The 23,015-nt window shown below is 41.1% G+C and overlaps 1 protein-coding gene across 9 annotated transcripts in view; it reads left to right on the top strand.

Moving 5' to 3' along the window:
- OSBPL6 (oxysterol binding protein like 6) overlaps window positions 1–23,015 on the top strand; it is a 221,953-nt gene that overhangs the window by 121,382 nt on the left and 77,556 nt on the right. For 8 of the 9 annotated variants that reach the window (XM_069577092.1, XM_069577091.1, XM_069577095.1 and 5 more), the window contains one exon: window positions 14,377–14,635. In XM_069577092.1, coding sequence (XP_069433193.1) covers window positions 14,534–14,635 — 102 coding nt within the window. In that variant the 5' untranslated portion in view covers window positions 14,377–14,533. Of the gene's footprint in view, window positions 1–14,376; window positions 14,636–23,015 lie in introns of those variants that run through there. The other variant, XM_069577100.1, reaches the window with a different exon arrangement.

Genomic DNA, 23,015 nt, shown 5'->3' with positions numbered 1-23,015 from the left:
GATCTGATAAAAAGGGAAAAAATCTGATAAAAAGTTCAAAGTCAGGTATTTTTTTCATCCATTTCTTTGTTCTTTATAATATATCATGAATTTGACACTATCTGAACCTCAAACCATCAGGACCCCATTCCTTTACTTCATATCAGTATCTCGAGTATTTTTGACACTAAAATAATCTTAATAAGTACATTATTTGATTGTTCTCTTGTATTTATTTTAAGCTTATTTTTAATAAGAATAGGCTAGAAAATTCATTTAAAGACATACAGTAGTATGTTGTTTTCTATTTTGTGGATTTTTAAATTAATTTAGCATTTTTCTTCCAAATACTTTTTATCCTTTGATGGAAAATTGGCAAAGCTTTTACATAGAGACTCTTAATAAAACAGCATCATAGATCAAATCAGTCTCAAAATGGGAAGCCTTGATACTGAAGCGTCCTGAACAAGCTGTTCTGGGAGGAAGGCAAAGGCCTCTTGGATACACAGTGTGCCCGCCAGCCTGTTTCCCCTCACAGAGTCTTCTGAGGGTGGGTCAGAAGAGCATGTGTAATAGTACTCGGCATCTTGCATAGACTATTGCATTTACTTCTCACAATTCCGTGAAGTAGGATATTATCTGTGTTTTATAGATGGAGAAACTGAGGCACAGAGAAACTAAGTAAACTGTTTGAGGTTTCATAGCGTGGAACTGGCAGAGCTGGGATTCATCTCTAACCCAGGCAATCAATGAGATTTTTTTTAGTGTAAACATAAAAGGAAAAAACGCCACTCGATATGGGCCACGGTGTACAGATAAATGTTTAAAACTCAGCTCTCAAAAAAAAAAGAAAAAGAAAAAAGGCACTGATTTGTATGGCGTCCATACTCCCACCATGGCTGAACCCGGTGTCCAGGGGTATGTCTCTGGAGGCCGAGCTGGGGAGAGGTGTGTGCTGTTGGCTCCTGAGCCCGTGCAAGCCTGCTCCAGTAACCACTAGATGTGTGCAGAGATTGCGATGCTCCAGGGAATTGCATTCACAAGGTGGAAGAAGCTAGGCCTGGCAGTAGCAGATCTTTGGTATTGCCAGCTGTTTCTTCCCTCTTGTAACAGTGAATGAGAAGTAATTGAAACCAACATTCATGCTGAATGCCCAGCGCAAGGAAAACATAATTATAGGCAATCTGAGATATGGGTGAAGGTCTGCATAAACAATGGTGTTCTGGAGGGGTAACAGTTTTTTAAAATGCTGCTGAAGCCTTCTGAAATATCTGTTATTGGGAAGATAATGGATAGTAAATTAGGTAGGTGGCAGGTAGAGTAATTGTGTACCCAACCTAACCTATCAGGCAGTGCTTTGAAAGAATTACACTGCTGCCTCCATTCCCACTTCTAATGCACAACTCTGCACCTGGGAGAATAGAGCTTAATAATGCTCCAGGCCTCTAGAGCACCATTAGCAACCTGGTGGGTCTTTTTTCAGGACAACCAAGAGGTTTTCTCTTGGGACTGTTGAACTTTGTACAGTCTTTCTCTCTAGCTGACTGATGAACAGATAGGGAACTCCAGTCTGCAAATCACTTGGGTTATTTTGAATTATCTTTGGGCAAATATAATAAAATCAGATGACTGGTGTGAGTGTGGTTATCTTCAGGCAGACTGTGCGCATAGTCAACTATGCTTAATGTGTAGAATGGAGGCTTTAAGTCTTAACTATATAATGGTAAGCCCAGGAAACAATCTGAGTGGATTTTGTGGCCCGTGACATCAGACTATGATGTTGAAAGTGACATAGTCCCCACCCTCAAAGATTGTGCAGGATCCATACAAATAAACACAGTGCAGTGTATGTCCAATGTATGTGCATATGTATAGAAATAGTATAAAACAGATTGCAGTGACAATTTTCTCTAGTAGATTAGGAAAAGTTTTATAAAGAAAAGGAAACCTGAGCACAAAATAATGTAAAATTAATGCCTGCATACTACAAAAGTAATTATAGCTGAGTATATTTTCTCATGTGCATGTATGCTGAGTTGCTTCAGTTGTGCCCAACTCTGTGTGACCTTACGAACAATAGCCTGTCAGACTCCTCTGTCCATGGGATTCTCCAGGCAAGAATCCTGGAGTGAGTTGCCGTGCCCTTCTCCAGGGATCTTCCCAACCCAGGGATTGAACTCGTGTCTCTTATGTGTCCTGCATCGACAGGCAGGTTCTTTACCACTAGCACCATGTGGGAAACCCCATAGTGATTATACAAGGACATTTTTATTGTTGCAAAATATACATAAAATTTACCATTTTAATCATTTTTAAGCATGCATTTCAGTGGCATTAAATGCACTCACATTGTTCTGTAACTATCACCCCCACTATGTAAAATATTCATTTTATGTATATATTGTTGATTCCCAAAGAATCAAAAACAAAATGAAAAAAACCCTTGTAAGAAAACTCCTGTAAGTTAATGTATGTTTTACAAAAATAAAAAATGTTCTTGTATGATCAATTATGCACACAGTGTGTCTGAAGATAACCACATTCATGTCAGGTCTGGATGGTTGTGTGCTCCCTAAAATCCAGGTTGAAACCCTAATCCCTAAGGTGATGGTATTAGGAGGTGCGGCCTTTGAGAGATGATTGAGTCATGAATGGAATTAGTTCCCTTGGAAGAAACCCAGAGAGATCCCTTGCCTCCTTCTGCCATCTGAGGACACAGTGAGAAGAGAGCCACCTGTGCACTCGAAGAGTGTCTTCCAGTGCTGCGATCATAGACTTCCCAGCCTTCAGGACTGGGAGAAATCAGTGCTTTTGGCTATAAGCCACCCAGGATTTAGTTATAGCAGCCCAAAGGGACTTACACAAACCATTTCGTATCGTGAGAACTTTTTCATCTTCCAAACAGAGACCCTGTACCTATTAAATACTAACTCCATTTCCCTTGCCTCATAGACCATGGCAACCACCCTTCTGCTTTCTCTCTCTATTCACTTGACTACTCTGAGCATTTCATATAGTACTCTACCAGATAGAATCATACCATATTGGTCCTTTTGTGTCCAGTTTGTATCACTTAGCGTAACCTCTTCAAGTTTCATCCATGTTGTAGCATGTGTCAGAATTTCCTTCCTTTTGAAGGCTGAATAATATTTCATTCTGCAGACACACAGTACTTTATTTCACTTGACTTTATTGTGCTTTGCAGATACTGTGTCTTTTACAAATTGAAGGTTTGTGACAATCCTGCATGAAGCAAGGCTGTTGGTGCCATTTTTCCAATAGCATTTGATCACTTCATGTCTCTGTGTCACCTCTTGGTAATTCTCACAGTATTTCAGACTTTTCCATAACTATTAGATTTGTTATGGTGGTCTATGATCAATGATCTTTAATGTTACTATTGTAATTGTTTTTTATTTTGTATTTTTGAATTAAGGGGTACACTTTCTTTTAGACATAAAAGACTAAGCTGTGCTTAGTCACTCAGTTGTGTCCAGTTCTTTCCGACTGCATGGACTATAGCCCACCAGGCTCCTCTGTCCATGGAGATTCTCCAGGCAAGAACACTGGAGTGAGTTGCCATGCTCTTCTCCAGGGGATCTTCCCAACCCAGGGATTGAACCCAGGTCTCCCACATTGCAGTCAGGTTCTTCACCATCTGAGCCACCAGGGAAGCCCAAGAATACTGGAGTGGGTAGCCTATCCCTTCTCCAGGGATTCTTCCTGACCCAGGAATCAAACCAGGGTCTCCTGCATTGCAGGCAGATTCTTTACCAGCTGAGCTAAAAGGGAAGCCCGAGATACAGCGCTATTGCACACTTAATAGACAACAGTATAATGTAAACATAATTTTTATATACACTGGGAAACCAAAAATTCATGTGACTTGCTGTATTGCCATGGTCTAGAACTGATCTGCAGTATCTCTGAGTTATCCCTGTATGAATATACCACATTTTATCCATTTATTGATAAACTCTTCAATTGCTTCTAGCTTCTGGCTATTATGAATAACGGTGTTACAAATATGGGAATACATATCTCAATTCCAATTGCTGCTCTCAGTTCTTTTGGGCAGATACCCTGAATTGGAATTATTGAGTCATATGGTAATTCTGTTTTTAATTTTCTGGAGAACCACCATACCACATTCAGTAGCGGTTGCACCAGTTCTGCCTTCCCAGTAGCAATGCACCAGAGTTAACTCAGGAACATTTTTAACCTAAGCCATTTTGTTTGCTTTAGCCAGTTCTTTAGCATACCTCAACTCAGTACAGAAACTTGCTTTGACAGGAAATTGCTCTGGAGAACGGGCCATGAGCAGAGCACTCATGTCACTTGATGCCTCAGTAAGGGTTTACACACGCCCAACATGGATTTATGAATCATGATTCAAGGTCGCAAAGCAGAGGCAAACATCTTTGATGTTTCCTGTTATTGCCAAAAAGCCCTCACTCAGTACCTATTAGCAGTCATGGGAAACATTTCATAATATTATTTTTTCCATTAAAATATAAATTATGACATTACCGAGCTTCCTTTCAAAACAGATTAGCAAGGGTCAGAAACCAAATATGAAGGAAAGTGGCTGGCAAAATTCTTGAAAAATTAGCACTGGTAAAATTATCAAGTGATGGTATCAAAGTGGCCTCGTCAGGAATGTCCATGGCATATGCTCCCATCAGAATCAAATGTCTTGTGATCTCATAATAAATATGTTGTACACCGTTTGTGCCATTGTTTTAAAGTTCTTTATTTGTTTATCTTTTTGGCTGTGCTGGGTCCTCATTGCTGTGCCCGGATTTTCCTCTTGTTGCAGAGAGTGGGGTCTCCTCTCTAGTTGCAGTACCCTCTCTTGTCGTCAAGCACAGCCTCTAGGCACTTGGACTTCAATAGTTGCATCCCGCAGCTCAGTGGTTGCAGCTTTCTACTGAAAGCTATTGAATGTCTCCTGAGTGATATGAAATGCACATATAGCCACACTCTTCAGATCATTCCTGGGGTTTAAAGAACACACTAAACCTTAATGAACCCAGGCTAGGCACCTCTGTAAACGTGTATTGTATGTCATCAGTAGTACTGCCAGGCTGATCTGTTGCTCGTGTACATGTGCTCAGTTGTGTCCAGCTCTTTGAGACCCTATGGGCCGTAGCCCACCAGGCTCCCCTGTCCTTGGGCTTCCCACCAGGCTCCCCTGTCCTTGGGATTCTCCAGGCAGCAATACCAGAGTGGGTTGCGGTGCCCTTCTCCAGGGGATCTTCCCGACCCACGGATTAAACCCACATCTCACGTCTCCTGCACTGGCAGGCAGGTTCTTTACCACTGGCACCACCTGGGAAGCCCAGGTTACATGTAAACAGCGATGAAAGAATTTGTTGCGTGGGCTTTCATGTCAGATAGATTCGAAAACCACCATGAGGACTCTGTTTAATAAACTTCCTCAGCCCTACGTTTTTCATCTGTGTACTATGAATAACAAGAGAGTTCCTGAGAATGTATGGAAAGTGCTTGGCATCCAGGCCTGGCATGTGGTAAGAGACTGATATTGTTATTGGTATTTTCCTCTGACATGATAGAGAAAGCTGGGAAGGAGGCAGGTGATCTTTTTTTTAGGACTCCAACCTCAAATAATATATATATATATATATATATATATATATATATATATATTTTTATTCATTGATAATTTTCTGAAAGGCTGTTTGTTTTATCAATTAGAAGATGTCCAAAGAAGAAAGATTGCTTGGGGAAAGAGTATAAAAGGTAGTTTGGTTCTTCAGAATAAGGAAGTATTCCCTAATCTCTTTATGATTAACAATTTTTGGAAGTTCTGAGAACAATTCAATGCATCATGCCGCAAGCTCAACAAAACCTAAAATAGGAGGAAAGAACTTTCTATGTTCCTAGAATATAAATTTTGTGCCAAGTACAAAATTAAAACTAGACTAGAAAAAATATACAATTATTAAATCTAGGGACATGTATCCCAAATAGAGAATATACCTCAGTGCAAGTTACATTTCTCACATAAAGAGATTATTATATTAGAGAGTAACAGAGATTATGGGTTTCCCTGGTAGCTCAGTGGTAAAGAATCTGTCTGCCAATGAAGGAGACATGGGTTCCATTCCTGATCTGGGAAGATCCCACCTGCCTCAGAGCAATTGAGCTCATGCATCACAACTTTATAGGCATAAAAATAGAAAATAAATTTTAAATTTTTAAAATAAATTTTAAAATTGAAAGCTGTTCTTTACTATCGGTTAGGTTCACAGCAAAATTGAGCAGAAAGCACAGAATTCCCCCGCCCCCCACAAACACATAGTCTTGCCCATTATCAGTGTCCCACCCCAGAGTAGTTTAAACAGTGGACCTGTACTGACAAGTCCAGAGTTTACTGTAGGGTTCGCTCTTGGCTGCAGTCTATGAGTTTTAACAAACGTGCTTTAAGTTGACCATTATAGCGTCGTACAGAATAGTTTAACTGCCCTAAGAATCCTCCGTGCTCCACTTCGTGCAGCCAGTGATCTTTTTCTCTGTCTTCATAGTTTTGCCTTTTCCAAAATGTCATATAAATGGAATTATAAAGTATGTATTCGTCTCAGACTGGCTTGTTTAACTTAAAAATGAAGATACGTGTGTGTGTGTATGTGTGTGTGTATTTTGTAACCTTTTTTTTTCCTGGTTGATTTTCATTTGATTCTCTGATTCATTTCACTTGGACAGTTTTATTTTTCACAAGTTAGTACTCTGAGAACACAGTGTCAATAGGACAACAGCCAGCATCATTATTTTATTGCTGACATCAATGGAAATGGTAATCATCTTTTACCATTAAGCTTGATACTGGGTTGGAGTGTGTGTGTGTGCGTGTGTGTGTGTGTGTGTGTACAGAACACAAACATATAAAAGCAGGTGTTCCAGTACTTGTTAGGAGTTCATGAATATTTGGAAATGGATATTAAATGGATGGTGTACCTTTTAAGTCAAGATGATTGTAGAATATTCTAACTTTGACTTATTATTTTAGTTTATTATAGATGCAACGATTATCTCATAATTTAGTGTCTTCTGTTCCTTGGCTATATACTTTCTATAGCCTTGTTTCTATATTTATGGTTCCTGTTTTCTTTATTTAAAAGTGAAATATAAATAAATAAAATAGTTAAACTGATAAATCCAGGAGTAATTATAGTTACTTTCCCTATATTTATCTTGAAGGGCTGGGTGACACAGAACATTGTTGTTGTTGCTAAATCATGTCCAGCTCTTTTGTGACCCCATGGACTGTAGCCCCCCAGGCTCTTCTGTCCGTGGGATTTCTCAGGCAAGTATACTGGAGTGGGTTGTCATTTTCTTCTCGAGGGGGTCTTCCCAACCCAGGGATTGAACTTGTGTCTCCTGCACCTCCTGCATTGCAGGCAGGTGGTCCCCGCTGAACCACCAGGGAAGAACATAGATTTGTCTTATTCATTTATTATGTAAAGAGCCTTTAGAGTGTGGGGAGGGATTAGAGTCTTGTATGGTCACAAGTAGAGAGTTTGTTTCTGTATTCATTCCTTTTAGTTTTGTAAATGACTGTACCAGAGGCCAGCTTGGGGACTGGAAGCTGTATTTTGAGGGTGCATTAAGACATGTCCGTGATGCTTATCAGAGGGCAAGGTTAAGGGAAGCAGCAAAGGGCAAAGTACCTGTGGCCTTGCTGTGCTGGGAGAGCTGTGCCTACATGGTCTCTGAAAGCTCGTAATCTGTGACAGCCTTTCCCCTAGGCCTCTTGCCACCTTTCTCTCCAGCTTGGAGGAAACTGGAGGAGCTTCCCAGACTTCCTTCCTATGACACCACTTGACTGTCTTAAGAAGGGCAGTCACATGTTGGTTTTCATATATTCTGGTTTTGTCCTGAATTAAATGGTTCCTAAGATTTTATAGCATGTGGTGGCCACTATTCCCCAGAATAAGTAATAATGGTCTTTTTTTTTTTAGTCCTTTTAGTCATTTTCTAGGAAAACCCTTATCAGACCTCACACTGCCATCTTTCCTGGAAGTCTCCAGCTTGCCCTCTTGAAATCAGTCCTCAATTTTCTTTTCTTTATCTGTAGATTAATGACCTTAGAAATAAAGCTTTCCTACCCTTTCTCTTTAAGGGAAAAAAAAGCTGTAATATATAATGATATTGTAATGAGTACGATATATAATGACAATGGGCATTCGTTGCTATGGTGATAATCCTGATAGAAAATAATTTATTCCACCCAGCAGTACAATGATATTTACCTTGATAAGGTCAGTTGATAAGAATGTCCTACCCCAGGTGGCTGGTGTCTAGAATTATCTCATGAGGCTCCTCCTAATTCTCTATAAATAGACATGCAAATCCAGAAAGGCAAGCTATCCATATCCCAAACACTAACATAAAACAGTCTAATGTCAAAATGTTGAGGACTAGACCCCAGTTCTAGGGGATCTGACATTGAGGAAAGTCTAGCCAGGGCCTGATTATGATGAACCTCAGCTGGTCTTGAGGAGGAGACGACTTGCAAGGGAAGAAAAATCTCTGCTTTACTCAGTCTGTCCTCACACTTAGAGCTCTCAGTTGGCCCGAGAGAGAAAAAGCCGTGTCAGCTCCTCCCTATTGCTCTAGAATCCTAAGTACAGTTCTGCAACACTCCACATTAAATCACCAAGTTGAAATGAGGACTCAGAGGGGAATTTTTTTTATTTGGGGCGGTGGAGGGTAGCAGCAGGAGGAGGAGAGGCTTATATTGCAAGGGAAGACTTGAAAGATTCTGTGTTACTCTTGACTCTGTCACTTACAGACCCCAGGTTCCACTATAATTTTGAGAGACTTAAAAGGGGGATGAGGCTTCCCTGGTGGCTTGGAGGGTAAAGAATCTACCTGCAATGCAGGAGACCCAAGTTCAATCCCTGGTTTGGGAAGATTCCCTGGAGAAGAGAATGGCTACCCACTCCAGTATTCTTACCTGAGAAATTCCATGGATGGAGGCTGGCAGCCTACAGTCCATGGGGTCACAAGGAGTCAGACACAACTGAGTGACTAAGTACACAGTACAAAGGGGAAAAGGGGGATTCCCTTGTGGGCCAGTGGTTAGGATTCCGTACTTCCACGGAAAGCGGCATAGGTTTGACTCCTGGTCAAGGAACTGAGAGAGAGAAGCTTAAAGGAGTTAATTCTATTTATATAGAATTTTAAATAAATAGAATAAATAGAATTTTAAAGGGAGAATTGTATGTTCCAAATTAAGGACAAATATAAAAGTCAATTAAAACCATGGAAAAGTCAGTAGTATAAAGAAAGGCAGATTATATAGGAAAAGCTGTCAAGCATTAAAGGAAACAAAGACAAACCAAAAAATATAGCGTAAAATGGTATGGCAGGGGTAAGGTGAACTGTTAGTGAAACAGTAAATGGAAATGGGGAAAGCTGAAATTCATTCTTTTTTTAAAACAACCCAACATGATTATTACTAAGAGGAACACATAATACAAAAGTGTAGAAAGTTTAAAAGCATGGCCAAATCTCATTAATTACAAACAGGAGAAAAAAAATCAAATGCTATCAAATAAAGTAAAACAAAGGGTGATTTTATAATAATCAAAGGTAGAAATATATAATTATCATGAACCCTTCTATGATAAATCTCCTTGTTTCAGAATAGACTGAATACAATCTAAATGTCCCACTAGAAGGATGGTGAAATGTACTGTGTTATATCTATGTGGTGGCCTATGCGTTCATTCTCAGTTGTTAAGTTGTATCTGACTCTTTGCACCTCATGGACTGCAGCCTGTGAGGCTCCTCTGTCCATGGGGTTTTCCTGGCAAGAATACTAGAGTGGGTTGTCATTTTCTTCTCCAGGGGATCTTCCCGATCCAGGCTTGAACCCACATCTCCTACATAGGCAAGCAAGTTCTTTACCACTGAGCTACCAGGGAAGCCGTATGGTAAATACAATACATCGTATTACTGTGCCCACGTAATCACTGAGAGAATTATACTTTCATGCCTCATGGACTTCCATTTGTCCATGACTTGCTTTGGCCAATAAAAATTGTGAGTTTAAGTAGCATGTCCTGCCTACAAGCAAAAGCTCTAAGAACTTTCGGTCCAATGGTGTTGCCATGGCTCTTTTCCTTCTTCATATGGGGCTGTTAGACCTGGGATGAAGACAATATAGAGTAGCCAACCTCTAATGGACATGTAAATGGGTGAGAAATAAACCTTTCTTGTAGGCCCTTGAGATTTTGGAGTTCTCTGTTACTGCATCACAACTTAGCCTGGGGTAAGTTGTCCCCAGTTTCAAATGTTTTTCTGAACACGCATGATGTATGATACCTGTAAACAGCAAGTTCTAAAAGTCTTCCCTGCCACCTTTTGCTTTAGTTAGATCCATAGGTCATAAATCTTATTTTTATGTCACTTACTGTAAATGCAAGTGTTATAACACTTAGAAACAATTGTAGTGATCCCACTGATAAGAAGGAGGAATAAGACAGGAAAATTACATGTTAGATTCTTGTATTGCTGTTATTTTCAGCCACAATTCTTTTCTCATTGAGTACAGGAATTATGTTGGTGTTGACTGAAAAATCTATGATCTAAAATAGGGCTAGAATTTTGTTTAGGTGATTCCAAAATATGTGCTTTGACAGAGATGAAATAAGTATTTTTTAATGTCACAACATTTCTTACATTCTAGGAATAAAGAATAAATAGATGCAACCTACCAAAGAGTTTACACTTTTGTCAGTGCATTTTGAAATAGAGCATTGATGAGACACTTGATTTATAATCAAATTGGAATGATCATTAAAGGTCATTTCATTCAACCTTATATTAGGTACTTGAAACTTTTTTTTAAGAAGATTTTTAAAAATAATAGAAACAGCAATGCATGCATGCTTAGTCGGTCAGTTGTGTCTGACTCTTTGCCACCCTTTGAACTGTAGTCCACCAGACTCCTCTGTCGATAGGATTTTTCAGGCAACAGTACTGGAGTGGGTTGCCATTTTCCTCCTCCAGGGGCTCTCCCCAACCCAGGGATCCAGCCAGGATCTCCTGTGTTTGCTGCATTGCAGGCAGATTCTTTACTGGCTGAACCATCAGGAAAGCCCAGCAGATTACGACAGTGTCCTCAAAAACAATTCACGGAATGAATTAAATTCTCTTACTCACTTTTTCCTCATTCTTGACATTATTTGAGATATTCATAATTATGATTCAACCAAAAATGCGGCCCTTTCTTCAAAGACAAGTTACTCTGAAAATATCATTTTAAATTAAAACAAAAACCAAAGTGTTAGCGTTGATGTTAATGAGGAAAGTGCAGTTGGATGCTATTAGGGGAAAAGAAAAGTACATCAGAGGAAATGTTGGCCCTTGATGTAGGTTGGTTTAAATTTACTTCCAAATGGATAAGAGTTTAATGACTTAGGTTGTCTCAGCATCATCCCTTGGGGCACTTGAGCACATCACAGAACCTCCGTATTTTTTCCTCGGGTATCAGCATCTACTTTGAAAGCTTCTTGGGCCAGTAAGCAAAGAACTTCACATCAAGAATTTGAGCAGTGTTCTTGCTTTCTGTTTGCTGGCACCAGAGCTTGGCATGAGAACATTTATTAGACTACCTCATAAAAGAGAAGGATTAGCTGATCGTCTTAAAAGTGTTGACTTATTACTGCCTCTTGCCAGTACTAAACAAAACATGATCTCAAGCCAAAGAGAAAGCTCTACAGCTCTTTACATGTCTATTAGTCCAAACACTAGTTTTGTTTCAAGAGACAGTCCTCCAGTTTGGGGGAAAAGTAGATTTTGTTTTTCCTGTGGTGACAATGGAGTTGAAATCTTGTGAAAGGACCACAAGTAAAGTCAGATTTTCCGAGTTTATAGTCACTTGCCTTTTACTTATTGGGATTGTTCTTTCAAATATTCTCTATAGCCAGCTGACCATTAAAATCCTGATTACATTTGAGATCACATAATCAGTTAACATAATGTTGCAGGTTTTAACCATACAATGATGGGCTTTATGAAATTTATTTGTACTTGCAGAGTTTACATGATCTATATGTACGTTGCTTGATATATTTGTATTGTTAACATAATCTATTAAACATTCATCTCCAGCCTAAATTTCTCTGAACTCCAGACACATGTGTTTGCCTCCATTTGAATGCCTCTGTTGGGCCTCTCTGCTAATGCATCTGAAACTATACTCACGACCTGCTGTCAATCCTGATTGCCTTTGGCCAGCTCTCGCTTGGAATACCAGGGACCTGGGAATCATCCTGAGCCCTGCTGTTTCCCCTTCCTTGTGTGTGTGTGTGTTAGTCACTCAGCAGGGTCTGACTCTTGCGACCCCATGAATTCTAGCCCACCAGGCTCCTTTGTCAGTGGAATTCTCCAGGCAAAAATACTGGAGCGGGTTGCCATTTTCTTCTTCAGGGGATCCTCCCAACCCAGGGATTGAACCCAGGTGTCCCATGTTGCAGGTAGATTCTTTACAGTTTGAGGTGCCAGGGAAGCCCTTCCTCCCCCTTATCGAGACACAACTGACTGGACCAGGTGCAGAGTTGGCCTGCCGCCTCTCTGGTTCATCATCTTTTATTTTCCAGCTGGGCTTCCCTTATCTTCTTTAATTCCCCATGCTGGTTCTGCTCATGGCTGCCAAAGTGATCTTTTAGCATACAAATTTGGTTATACCTCACCTCTTTATGGTCTCTTAGACGTAGGACAAAAATCTGAGTGCTGAACATGCCCTACAGGAATTGAACTCTGCTCTTCTTTGACCCTCATGTCACTGTCTCCATGCGTTCTGATGATATTGACCAGCATGAATTTCTGGATCACACCCAGTTGGACACCCAGACACCTGGCTAACTCCTTGTCATCTTTCAGATCTCAGGTTAAACCCCCCTGCACAGGGATACCTCTGACCTCCTGACCCAGTGAGTTCCCCTTGCCATGTGTCCTCCTAATACCCCATGTATCTTCATCCTTTTTTTGATTTTTCTCATTGACCATCTCTGCCCCTGGACTGAAAAGTTGAGGTCTCACTTTTCTTCGGCCTAAAGATTGATATCTCTTCATCATTAGCAGGGGTTTTTTGTTTGTTTGTTTGTTCCTGATTTGTGCTAAAGTACTTACCCAAGGGTCTATGCTTCCTTCAAGGTATTTAGATTAGGTCTGGAACTTGGCCTTCCACTTTCTTAGAAGAGGACAAAGTTCACTTTAGTTGTCAGTCTTTGGGGACACAGATTGTTGTATAAGCTTTTCATCTTACACTATCATGCTTACCTTAAAAAAATTTTTTTCCCAGAAACCTGTGTTGCCAGTTGAACAACAGGGACAAGTGTTTAGCCATAGTAGTTTCAGTACAGACTTTTCCTTATATGAATACAAATGGAAAATGACGTGGTTCTTGGCTGTGGATAACTGAAGCAACTCCATCACTTCCCCAGTTCCAGGACATGCCTGTCAGCCTGCAGATGCTTGTGAGCCTGTTGGTGTTGAGAGTCATGCGTAGGTGTGCTCTGGTCTTGAAGTGCAAATAACTGTGCATACGTGTATCCCTTCCATTGAGTTCAGTCGTTCAGTCATGTCCGACTCTTTGTGACCCCATGGACTGCAGCTTGCCAGGCCTCCCTGTCCATCACCAACTCCCAGAGTTTACTCAGACTCATGTCCATTGAGTCAGTGATGCCATCCAACCGTCTCATCCTCTGTCATCCCCTTCTCCTCCTGCCTTCAATCTTTCCCAGCATCAGGGTCTTTTCAAGTGAGTCAGCTCTTCACATCAGGTGGTCAAGGTATTGGAGTTTCAGCTTCAACATCAGTCCTTCCAATGAACATTCAGAACTGATTTCCTTTAGGATGGACTGGCGTATCCCTTGATCCTTCCCAAACACTGGATCATATGATGCACGAAATGCATCAGCTCTTTTCACTTTCACTTTTGTCACAGACGTCTTTGTGTTGGATTTAACTGTCACATGTATGAAATGACTGAACTAAACGGCAACAAATATGGACGGCACTCCCATTATAATCCCTTGAGCAGGGGAAATTGCATTTCAGGGGAAGCAACTGATGTACTTTGGCATGAAGGTCCAGAACATAACATTGTAATTTGCTTTGAAACAATGAGAATACAGTGGAAGAATATCACTTTAACATATGGTCTCTTCCTGTTTTCAGTGTTGGCAGATGTTTGTTACATATTAACACTTTTATCCTCTACCTTAAAATCTAGAAGAAATAATATTTCGTAATATGTCAGAGTTCTTCCTCTCATATTTGTTTCCTAAATAAAATGATTTTTAATGTAATGTTTTTTCAAATCATTTACATGAGGTTTTTTTTTGTTCATTTTACTTTTAGGTGTTTGGAACACCCTCAATATTTGTCTCTTCTTTTCTCATCAAACCTGATTCATGTAATGGACTAAAGCTGGAAAAATCATCTGCTTCTTTGTCTGTGAATTTGAAACACGATTGGCATGGTCTTCAGTGCGTTCAACTAGACTGTAACTGCAGCTATGAGCTCAGACGAGAAGGGCATATCCCCTGCTCATAAAACATCCACCCCCACGCATAGAAGTGCCTCCTCTTCGACGTCCTCCCAGAGGGACAGTAGGCAGGTAAGAGAAGAGTATAAAGTGCGTTTTGTTATTTTGGAGCAACTGTAGTAACATCAGGATATGATGGGATTGCTGATTAACTCGGAAACTTCCATTGTGAAGGTTTTTATTCCCCAGGAAAACTCACTGTGTTCTGTAGATCTGCCTGATGATGTCATGAAGATCTTGCTCTTGCTTTTCTATAACCGAGAATCCTTTTTCAGAGTACAAGCCACAGGAAGAGTGGCCAAGGGAAGCCCTCAGTGTTCTCCTCATGTCTGTACCTGGGGGCAGAAGGTGGCTTCTGGAACATGAATGTTCTGCTATTTCTTCTTCACTTGCGGAGGTGGAAAGAGACTTGGTATCTTCCAACAAGTCTCTCATTGGTCTGCCGTGCACTAACTTCTGTTTGGAGTTTCATGGACTCTGGTAACAGATTTAGGAATGAGGTTACAAATATAATTGTAGAATCAAGAAATTGAAATCAATAGAGAAATTAAATTATTATTGCTTAATTATTCCATGTAGCTCATTCTGTAAATTATTTTTGTTTACAAGATACTTTATTACTACTTTGGGCTTCCCTGGTGGCTCAGCTGGAAGAATCCACCTGCAATGCAGGGGACCTGGATTCTATCCTGGGTCGGGAAGATCCCCTGGAAAAGGGAACGGCTGCCCACTCTAGTATTCTGGCCTGGAGAATTCATAGTCCGTAGGGTTGCAAAGAATCAGACACTACTGAACCATTTTCGCTTTATTACTACGTTAGTGGCTATTATACAGGCAAGGTTGTGTGGAGATTAGTCATATGAATACGCTTCTCTGTCAAGACAGGTGAATTTTTTTGCCCAGCACTTAACTGAATATTATTTGCCATTATAATCTTATCTTGTGATAGACTTTCACAATAAGCAGATGTTAACTTTTTCTAATAGCTTTCCTTTTGGGGGACATCCAATTAGCGAACATTATTGTGCAGTTTTTTCCCTCGTATTTTATATGTTCAGAGTATTTTGCTTAGTTTGCTATTTTTCTAGTTTGCTAGAAGTGCGCACCTCAGTTATCTGATATTCCATAGTACAGACTTGGGCCTTGAGATACCAGTTCCACATGAGAATTCCTTCTTCTAGATGGTGGGAATGCACCTCTGGAGGTGTTTCTTAGAGAGCCCTCAGTCTACAAATTCCCACTCCAAACTCCCTTTCCTATTTCTAGCAAGAAATTGTAGGGGAATTCAAAGAGGACATCTACATTCTGTTCATTAGAAGCAGTTATATCATTAGCTGAATCTGTGATTACACATAGTTATAATGTTTATTGCATTACATCTTTCGAGTTTAAAAAAAGTAAGAGTACTATGGATGAAAACACACTTAAGTTAAATTACTACTGCACACTGAGATGCTTTCTAAGTTTGCAATTTCATGCTACCCTTCACCTGCCTCTGTCCTCTCTTGTCATGGCTTCTCCGTTTCCCCCTGCCCTGAGCATTTAAGTTGAGAGGCATTTTAAGCAGTGTAGCCTTCTGGCTGCTGAGGGAAGGAAGGGATCAACCCTGCTCACCCTGGAGATCTATGGCAAATGGAAGAGACTGCTGACTGTTGCAGAAACATCTGTCAGGCTTAGTTGAACTGCCTGGGGTGAGCATGCAAAAAAAGAGAGGACCTGAGTCTTGTCTTTTTATTACAGATTTGCCAATCCAGATTTATTTATCCTCATAGATGAGTATAAACAAAGAACATCTGCCAACTGCATAGTAGTAATTTGCTGCCCTTCCTGTCACTAAATTATGTAGCCCAACCAGTGAAGGAGGGAGAGGAGATGGGAAATGAAGTGATTTAGTGCCCCTGTGGTTTCACTAAGTGTTTCTTCGCCAATGAGAGGGTCAGGGTCCCACTTAGTATTTAACAATTTGGAAGACTTTAGTAGCTGCTCCATTTACACTTCGTTCAAGACTGATATTAGATGTTAGAACAGCTAACAGAATTGGCTGTATCTGTGTATATGTGTGTTTGTGTGTTCAACTCTGATTCTGAAAATGCAAGAAATACACTCCCTAAAATTTTAGAAGAGGAAATAGGTTGATTAAATGTCTAGGACTTTTGCATAACCAGCATTTCCCAAAGTATGGTCCAAGGAATGCTTGTCCCTTGAAGTGTTGCGTGAAAAGAGGGTTCTGCTGTCAAGTAGATTAGAGAAATGCTAAACCCAGTGGCTTTTTGCAATTAATAAATTAAAGACACCAATAAATCCTGCAGCCAGAACTTGATTTAACTGAGTACTTCTTGAATGTGTTAGATTGTGGAGCTTTTTTATTTCCCTAGTGTTTGGTTGTTGAAAGTCCAGATTCTTCTTTCTATTTCGAAATGGGAAGGTAAAGGAACTCTGGGCCCAGATCCCAAATGGCAGCACTAGACTGGGCTCAGGGTTGGCTTCCCCTTTAGATGAGGCATTTGCTCTCTCATCAGCCACAGTCTCTTCCTCTGCTTATTGTATTTCAGTATTTTGTGTTTTCTGCCTGACCCCTGAAAGCATTTGAATTCACGAACCCTGCTTTGGGGTGTCAGTTAGTTGACCACAGTAATATTTAAGTGACCAAGCGAGAGCTCCGCTTGGATACTAAGAGGGCATCTCAAACTTGACATGTCCAAAACTGAACTCTTAATTTCTCTCTCAAATCTACTCCTTCCCAGTCCCCCTTATCTCAGTAAACAGCAACTCTGTCCTTCTACTGGTAAGGCCACAAACCGTGCAGGAGCCATCCTCGACTCCTCTCTTTTTTTCACACCACATGTCCAGACCCTCAGTAAATCCCATTGGTTCTGCCTTCAGGATGTCCTGAATCTGACCACTACTTCCCTCCTCCTCCCCCTCTGCCCTGGTCTGAGCTACCATCATTCCTCACCCAGACTGTGGCCATATCCTTCTAACTGGTCTCCCTATTTCTACCTTTGACTAACCTTCAGGTCATTTTTCACAAAGTAGTCAGAGTGGTCCCTTTAAAACTAAGCCAGATCAAGCCTCTCACCTGCGCCCAGGCCTCCAATGGTTTCCCATCGCTCTCCAAATATGTGAACTCGTGACCATTGTCTACAAGGTCATTCATAACCTGGATCTGCATATACCTTTCTGGTCTTATCTCCTACCACGTTCCATGTAGTGCTCCCTGGCATCCTCCTTAGATGTTCCAAGCATGCTCCTAACCTCAGGGACTTTGCATTCTGGGCCCCCTCAGACCAGCTTGCTTTTCCTCCAAGTACCCCCAGATATGCTCACACTCTTGACTCATTCTCCAAACGTACCCTCTTTGGGCAGCCTTCCCCCACCCTCCCCTGTGTATCCTCATCACTCACTGTCCATTTACCTGCTTTTGTCTTCAGAGCATTAACCACTATCTGACATGTTACATATTCACCTGTTTACATTTGTATCCCTTTCCTCTGCTCCTAATCACTGCAGTGCAGGCACCCTGGAAACAGAAGTTTTATTTTGTCTAATAATGTCTCCCTAGCAGCTTCTGCAGTCCTGGCATATAATTTGGCTCAGAATATATTTGAATAAGCAAGTGAATGAGAGATTGGCATGGATAGGAAGGTTGTGAACCAGGCTCCAGAGGCCTTGGTAGCTGTGAAGGAATGATCATGCAATTGGGAGATGACAGCAAGGAGAGAAAGTAGTATAGTCAGGAATTGAGTCTCCCAGAAACAGTGGGCTTTGAAAGTAGAGGAGGGATGGTCCAGAAGTGGCAGAAGATACCAGAAGAGCACAGACCCTCCTGCTTGCTGCTAATGGCAACTGTACAGTAGAATAAATGACTTGGGGCTTATGTAGGCAGAGATATCAAACAAAAGCAAAGCAATGGGAGCGTTCTGCATAGATATTAAAACTATTGGTGGGGTGGGAGGTAACTCTAAAATAAGAGTTGTTGTTTCCCGGTCTCTCATAGTACTTATTTTGCAGTAATATTATGTAATTGGCTTATAGCAAGCTGATTGGGTTTTGTTTGTTTGTTTTGATAATTACCCTTATGATTACATTTTTTAGAGAATTTTTTGCAGTATACAAGACTGTTGAGACAGTTTCAGTAGTTTGGGATCAGACCAAGGATCTACATTTTTAAAAAGTTTTTTCTTTAATGTGGAGCATTTTTAAAAATAATTTTATTTATTTATTTTTGGATGTTCTGGTTTTCATTGCTGTGGAGGCTTTTTTCTAGTTGGGGTGAGCGGAGGCTGCTCTCTAGTTGTGGCGTGCAGGCTTCTCATTGCGATGGCTTCTCTTATTATGGAGCACAGGCACGAAGGGACACAAACTTCAATAGTGGTGGGGCATGGGCTTAGGAGTTACGGCTCCCAGGCTGTAAGCGAGGCTCAGTAGAGGTGGGGCATGGGTTCAGGAGTTACGGCTCCCAGGCTGTAAGCGAGGCTCAGTAGAGGTGGGGCATGGGCTTAGGAGTTAGGGCTCCCAGCCTCTAAGCAAGGCTCAGTAGTGGTGGGGCATGGGCTTAGTTGCTCTGAGGCATGTGGGATCCTCCCGGATAAGGGATTGAACCCATGTCTCCTGCATTGGCAAGCAGATTCTTTACCACTGAGCCAACCAGGGAAACCCAGATCTACATTTTTTAAAGTGAAGCCTCTGTTTGGAGCCAATGCTTTTTTTTACTTGTGTCATTATCAAACCATTTCAGAAGATCAGATACTGTTGCTCCAGGAACTTGGAATTTGGAATGAATAATTATCAGATAGTGTTCGTTGCTCAGTCGTGTCCAAATCTTTGCGATCCCATGGACAGTAGTCTGTCAGGCTCCTCTCTCCATGGGATTTTCCAGGCAAGAATGCTGGAGTGAGTAGCCATTCCCTTCTCTAGGGGATCTTCCCAATCCAAGGACAGAAGCCAGTTATCCCACATCACAGGCAGATTCTTTACCATCTGAGCCACCAAGAAAGCCCAATTACCAGGTGACAGTGTCTATTACTAGAATGAATTGTTATAGCTCTACTGAGTTAGACGTGAAAGGCACATATGAGTTAATCTGTTTGTTTAATGAAAAATCAAAGAAAAAAACCAGCTATCCTTATAATGATTTAAAGTTTACAGAAGCTTAGAGATCATAAAGTAAACAAAGTTTTAAGGAAAAAAAATAAGTCATAAGAGGCTGGTAGTTAATCTTCTTGCCAGTGTTTAATAAAATATATATTCAATATTTTGGTCAGTGATTACAACTAATAGATTTCAATTACATGGATATCTAAAAATGTTTCCTGGGACTTCCCTGGTGGTCCATTGGTAAAGACACCACATTTCCACTGCAGGAGCATGGGTTCAGTCGCTGGTTGGGGAACTAAGATCCCAGATGCCATGTGGCACAGCCAGAAAAGAAAAGAATAAAGTATTAATAGTAAGAAAAAAAAGCTTCCTATACATTGTGTACAACAGTTAACAAAACAAACCATGACCCAGTTGGTTAACGTCCTCTGGTAGCATGGGACGCTGCCCCAACAGTGATTCAGTGGGACCCAAGTAACCATGGTCTGGTTTACCACTACGTAACTACCCAGTTCTGATATCAGCAGCATCTGCTCTATTGGCAACTTTCATTACTAGTGAAGAAGATGTCTAGAAAACTGGAAAGTAAAAATGTTCCTCATTAACAACTCTACTTTGTGTACAGGGTTTTCATAACAAGTTTTATTCTTGGACAAACAGATTGATAAAAATATCCCCCAGCCTATACACGAACTGACTTGGAATATTTTCCTTCCAGTTGAATCTCTGAAGTATCTTTTTCACGTAGCTTTGCTAAACCAAGTTACTGCTTTGAAATATAGTATCTTTATTTTCTGAATATGAAAACCTATTTCCATCTTTAGATTGTGAAAAATATAATGTTCCCCAAACAAAAATATTCTCAGTTCTGGAGAGGAAAATTCAAGCATTCTTGATTTATATCTAACTTCCAGTTTAAATCATCTTCAGTCTTATCAGTGAGGAGGAGTATAATTTGAAATCTGCCAGTATCTAAATAGAAAAATTTTAGAATTCAGTGGATCCAGGGATTTGCCAGATAACCCTGGAACCCAGCTCTCAGTTCAGAGAGAAATACTTAAGTGAAAAGTGAAAGTGAAAGTCGCTCAGTCGTGTCTGACTCTGCGACCCCATGGACTGTATGGTCCATGGAATTCTCCAGGCTAGAATACTGGAGCGGATAGCATTTCCCTTCTTCAGAGGATCTTCCCGACCCAGGGATCAAACCTAGGTCTCCTGCATTGCAGGCAGATTCTTTACCAACTGAGCTATCAGGGAAGCAGTGTCTTAACCAGAGTGAGACTGATATATAAAGCCCTGGGTGCCAGGTTAGTTTAAATTCCTGACTTGCTTCCAAGTTAGCCTTTTGGTGATTCCAGTCATCCCAAGGAACCTAGCTTTTAAGACCTAGGACCAATGTTGATGGGAAAAATAGTATCTGCTTGCAAAAAGTCACATTATGACCAACTTTTGTGATTTAGGTGCATTTTTAAAATTGGATGTTCTGAGAAGTCTGAATATTAGGCACAGTTCATGAATAATAGAACAATACCAGCAACAGCTGCTTTCTCATGAGTTCTCACTATGGAAGGCTGAAATATGATCACTATTTCAGAGAACTAAACTTTGGTATAAAGTGGTGAGATATTCTGGCCACAGCTAATGGGCAGCTAAGTCAGGATTTGCTCCCTGGAAGCCTAATTCTGGAGTTCCTGTTCTTGCCCACTCCACTCGTATGCTCCGTAGTAGGGCTGGATGAGCAGGAATGTCTGGGGAAAGGGCCTTCTGTACTTGTCTAAGTGAACTTTGTAACACAGCATTTCTCAGTTACCCTTGAGTTATGTATCACCTCCTCATTTTTTCGCTCAACAATAGCAGTACTTTTCACGTCCTCATTGGCCTGGGAAACAATAGGCCAGAAAGTACATAGATGAAAATATTAATAATGACTGTGAAGTCCTGGTGTTAAAGGTGAATTTTGTAGTTTGTGCTTTCCTGAATGTTGAATTTTCTGGACTTACACAACATGTATTGCTTTTGGAGTGAGACGTTCCAATCGTTTATTTGTTTACTGAAAACTACAGTTAGCCTTTTCTATGAAATGAAATGAGCAGCCTCACAGATTTCTTGCTGTCCCCACCATTTGGAGATTGCTGTCAGCGCTGCTTGATGTTTACGGCATGTGTTCAGTCCGTGTCGAATGTGCTGAAACTGAGGCCACTGGAAGGAAATTTGCCACCTGGCACGTAAATACTCATTACCCACAAGTGATTGAGAACTCATTGTTATCCCAGAAAGAATCTGCTTGCTGCTTGCCCTGGTATGTTTGCCAAAGCACTTTGGTTCTCTCCACCTGCCTTGGTTTCTCACTTACGGAATTATTTTATTACCTTCTGGCTGGTTTGGGTTAGCCTGTTTGTAGAAGCAAGTCTGTCCATCCGTCAGAGCCAAAATGAATACTGCCTGCTGGGTTCTTAGGCATAACACTAAATGGAGAGAAGCGCAGTATAATCAGTTATGAACCCCAGAGAGTCCCATTCATAGGTCATTGACGAGGTCTGGGAATCTGTTGTTTGCAGAAGCTTCCTCAGGAGGTGGTTGTTCACTGAGGCTGGGACACAATCACTCCTACAGAACACATTTCAGGTATTTCACTAGGACTATAAAAACATCATCCCAAAGGACCATACATCAACAAAACTGCTTTATTTGACTTTCAACGTGGACACATAGAAAAAATTACCATCTCTCTGTTTTAGTAATTCTCCTAGGTTGTGTCAGGGGAGTGTGTAATTTCCTCGGTTCTGTCTCGTCACAACAAAAATTTGAAGTGATGGACGTTAAAGCTCTCAGTGTGTCACACAGCGCTCGGACAGATCAGTGTTACAGCTCAGTGTTACAGCTCTGTGTTACAGCTCAGTTTTATTTAGAAAATAAAGGAAAATACATCCTCGAGGTGTGAGGGCATGCCGACTCAAAAGACGTGAAGAGAAGAGAGAGAGAGGGAGGAGAGAGAGAGAGAGGGAGAAGAGAGAGAGCGTGCGCCTGAGAGAGGCAGAGACCCCCGGCCCTTTGGCTCCTCTTTTATGTTTTTTCTCCTCCCCCTGGGCCTGCCCTATGTAACTTGGGCTAGCCAGGAGAGCTGTTTGTTCTACCTGAGGTCCTCACTCCAGTCTTTGGACCCTCCTTTGTCCTGTTTTCGTGGGCTTTCCCTTCCTTGTCTTTTGCTGCTAACTTGCTTCAGTCATGTCCTACTCTGTGCGACCCCGTAGACAGCAGCCCACCAGGCTCCCCCATCCCTGGGATTCTCCAGGCAAGAACACTGGAGTGGGTTGCCATTTCCTTCTCCAATGCATGAAAGTGAAAACTGAAAGTG

Source organism: Ovis canadensis, chromosome 2, assembly GCF_042477335.2.
Source record: "Ovis canadensis isolate MfBH-ARS-UI-01 breed Bighorn chromosome 2, ARS-UI_OviCan_v2, whole genome shotgun sequence".
NCBI classification, from domain to species: Eukaryota; Metazoa; Chordata; class Mammalia; order Artiodactyla; family Bovidae; genus Ovis; species Ovis canadensis.
Note: the sequence above shows the minus strand (reverse complement) of the source record. Positions and strands in the feature narration are given on the sequence as shown.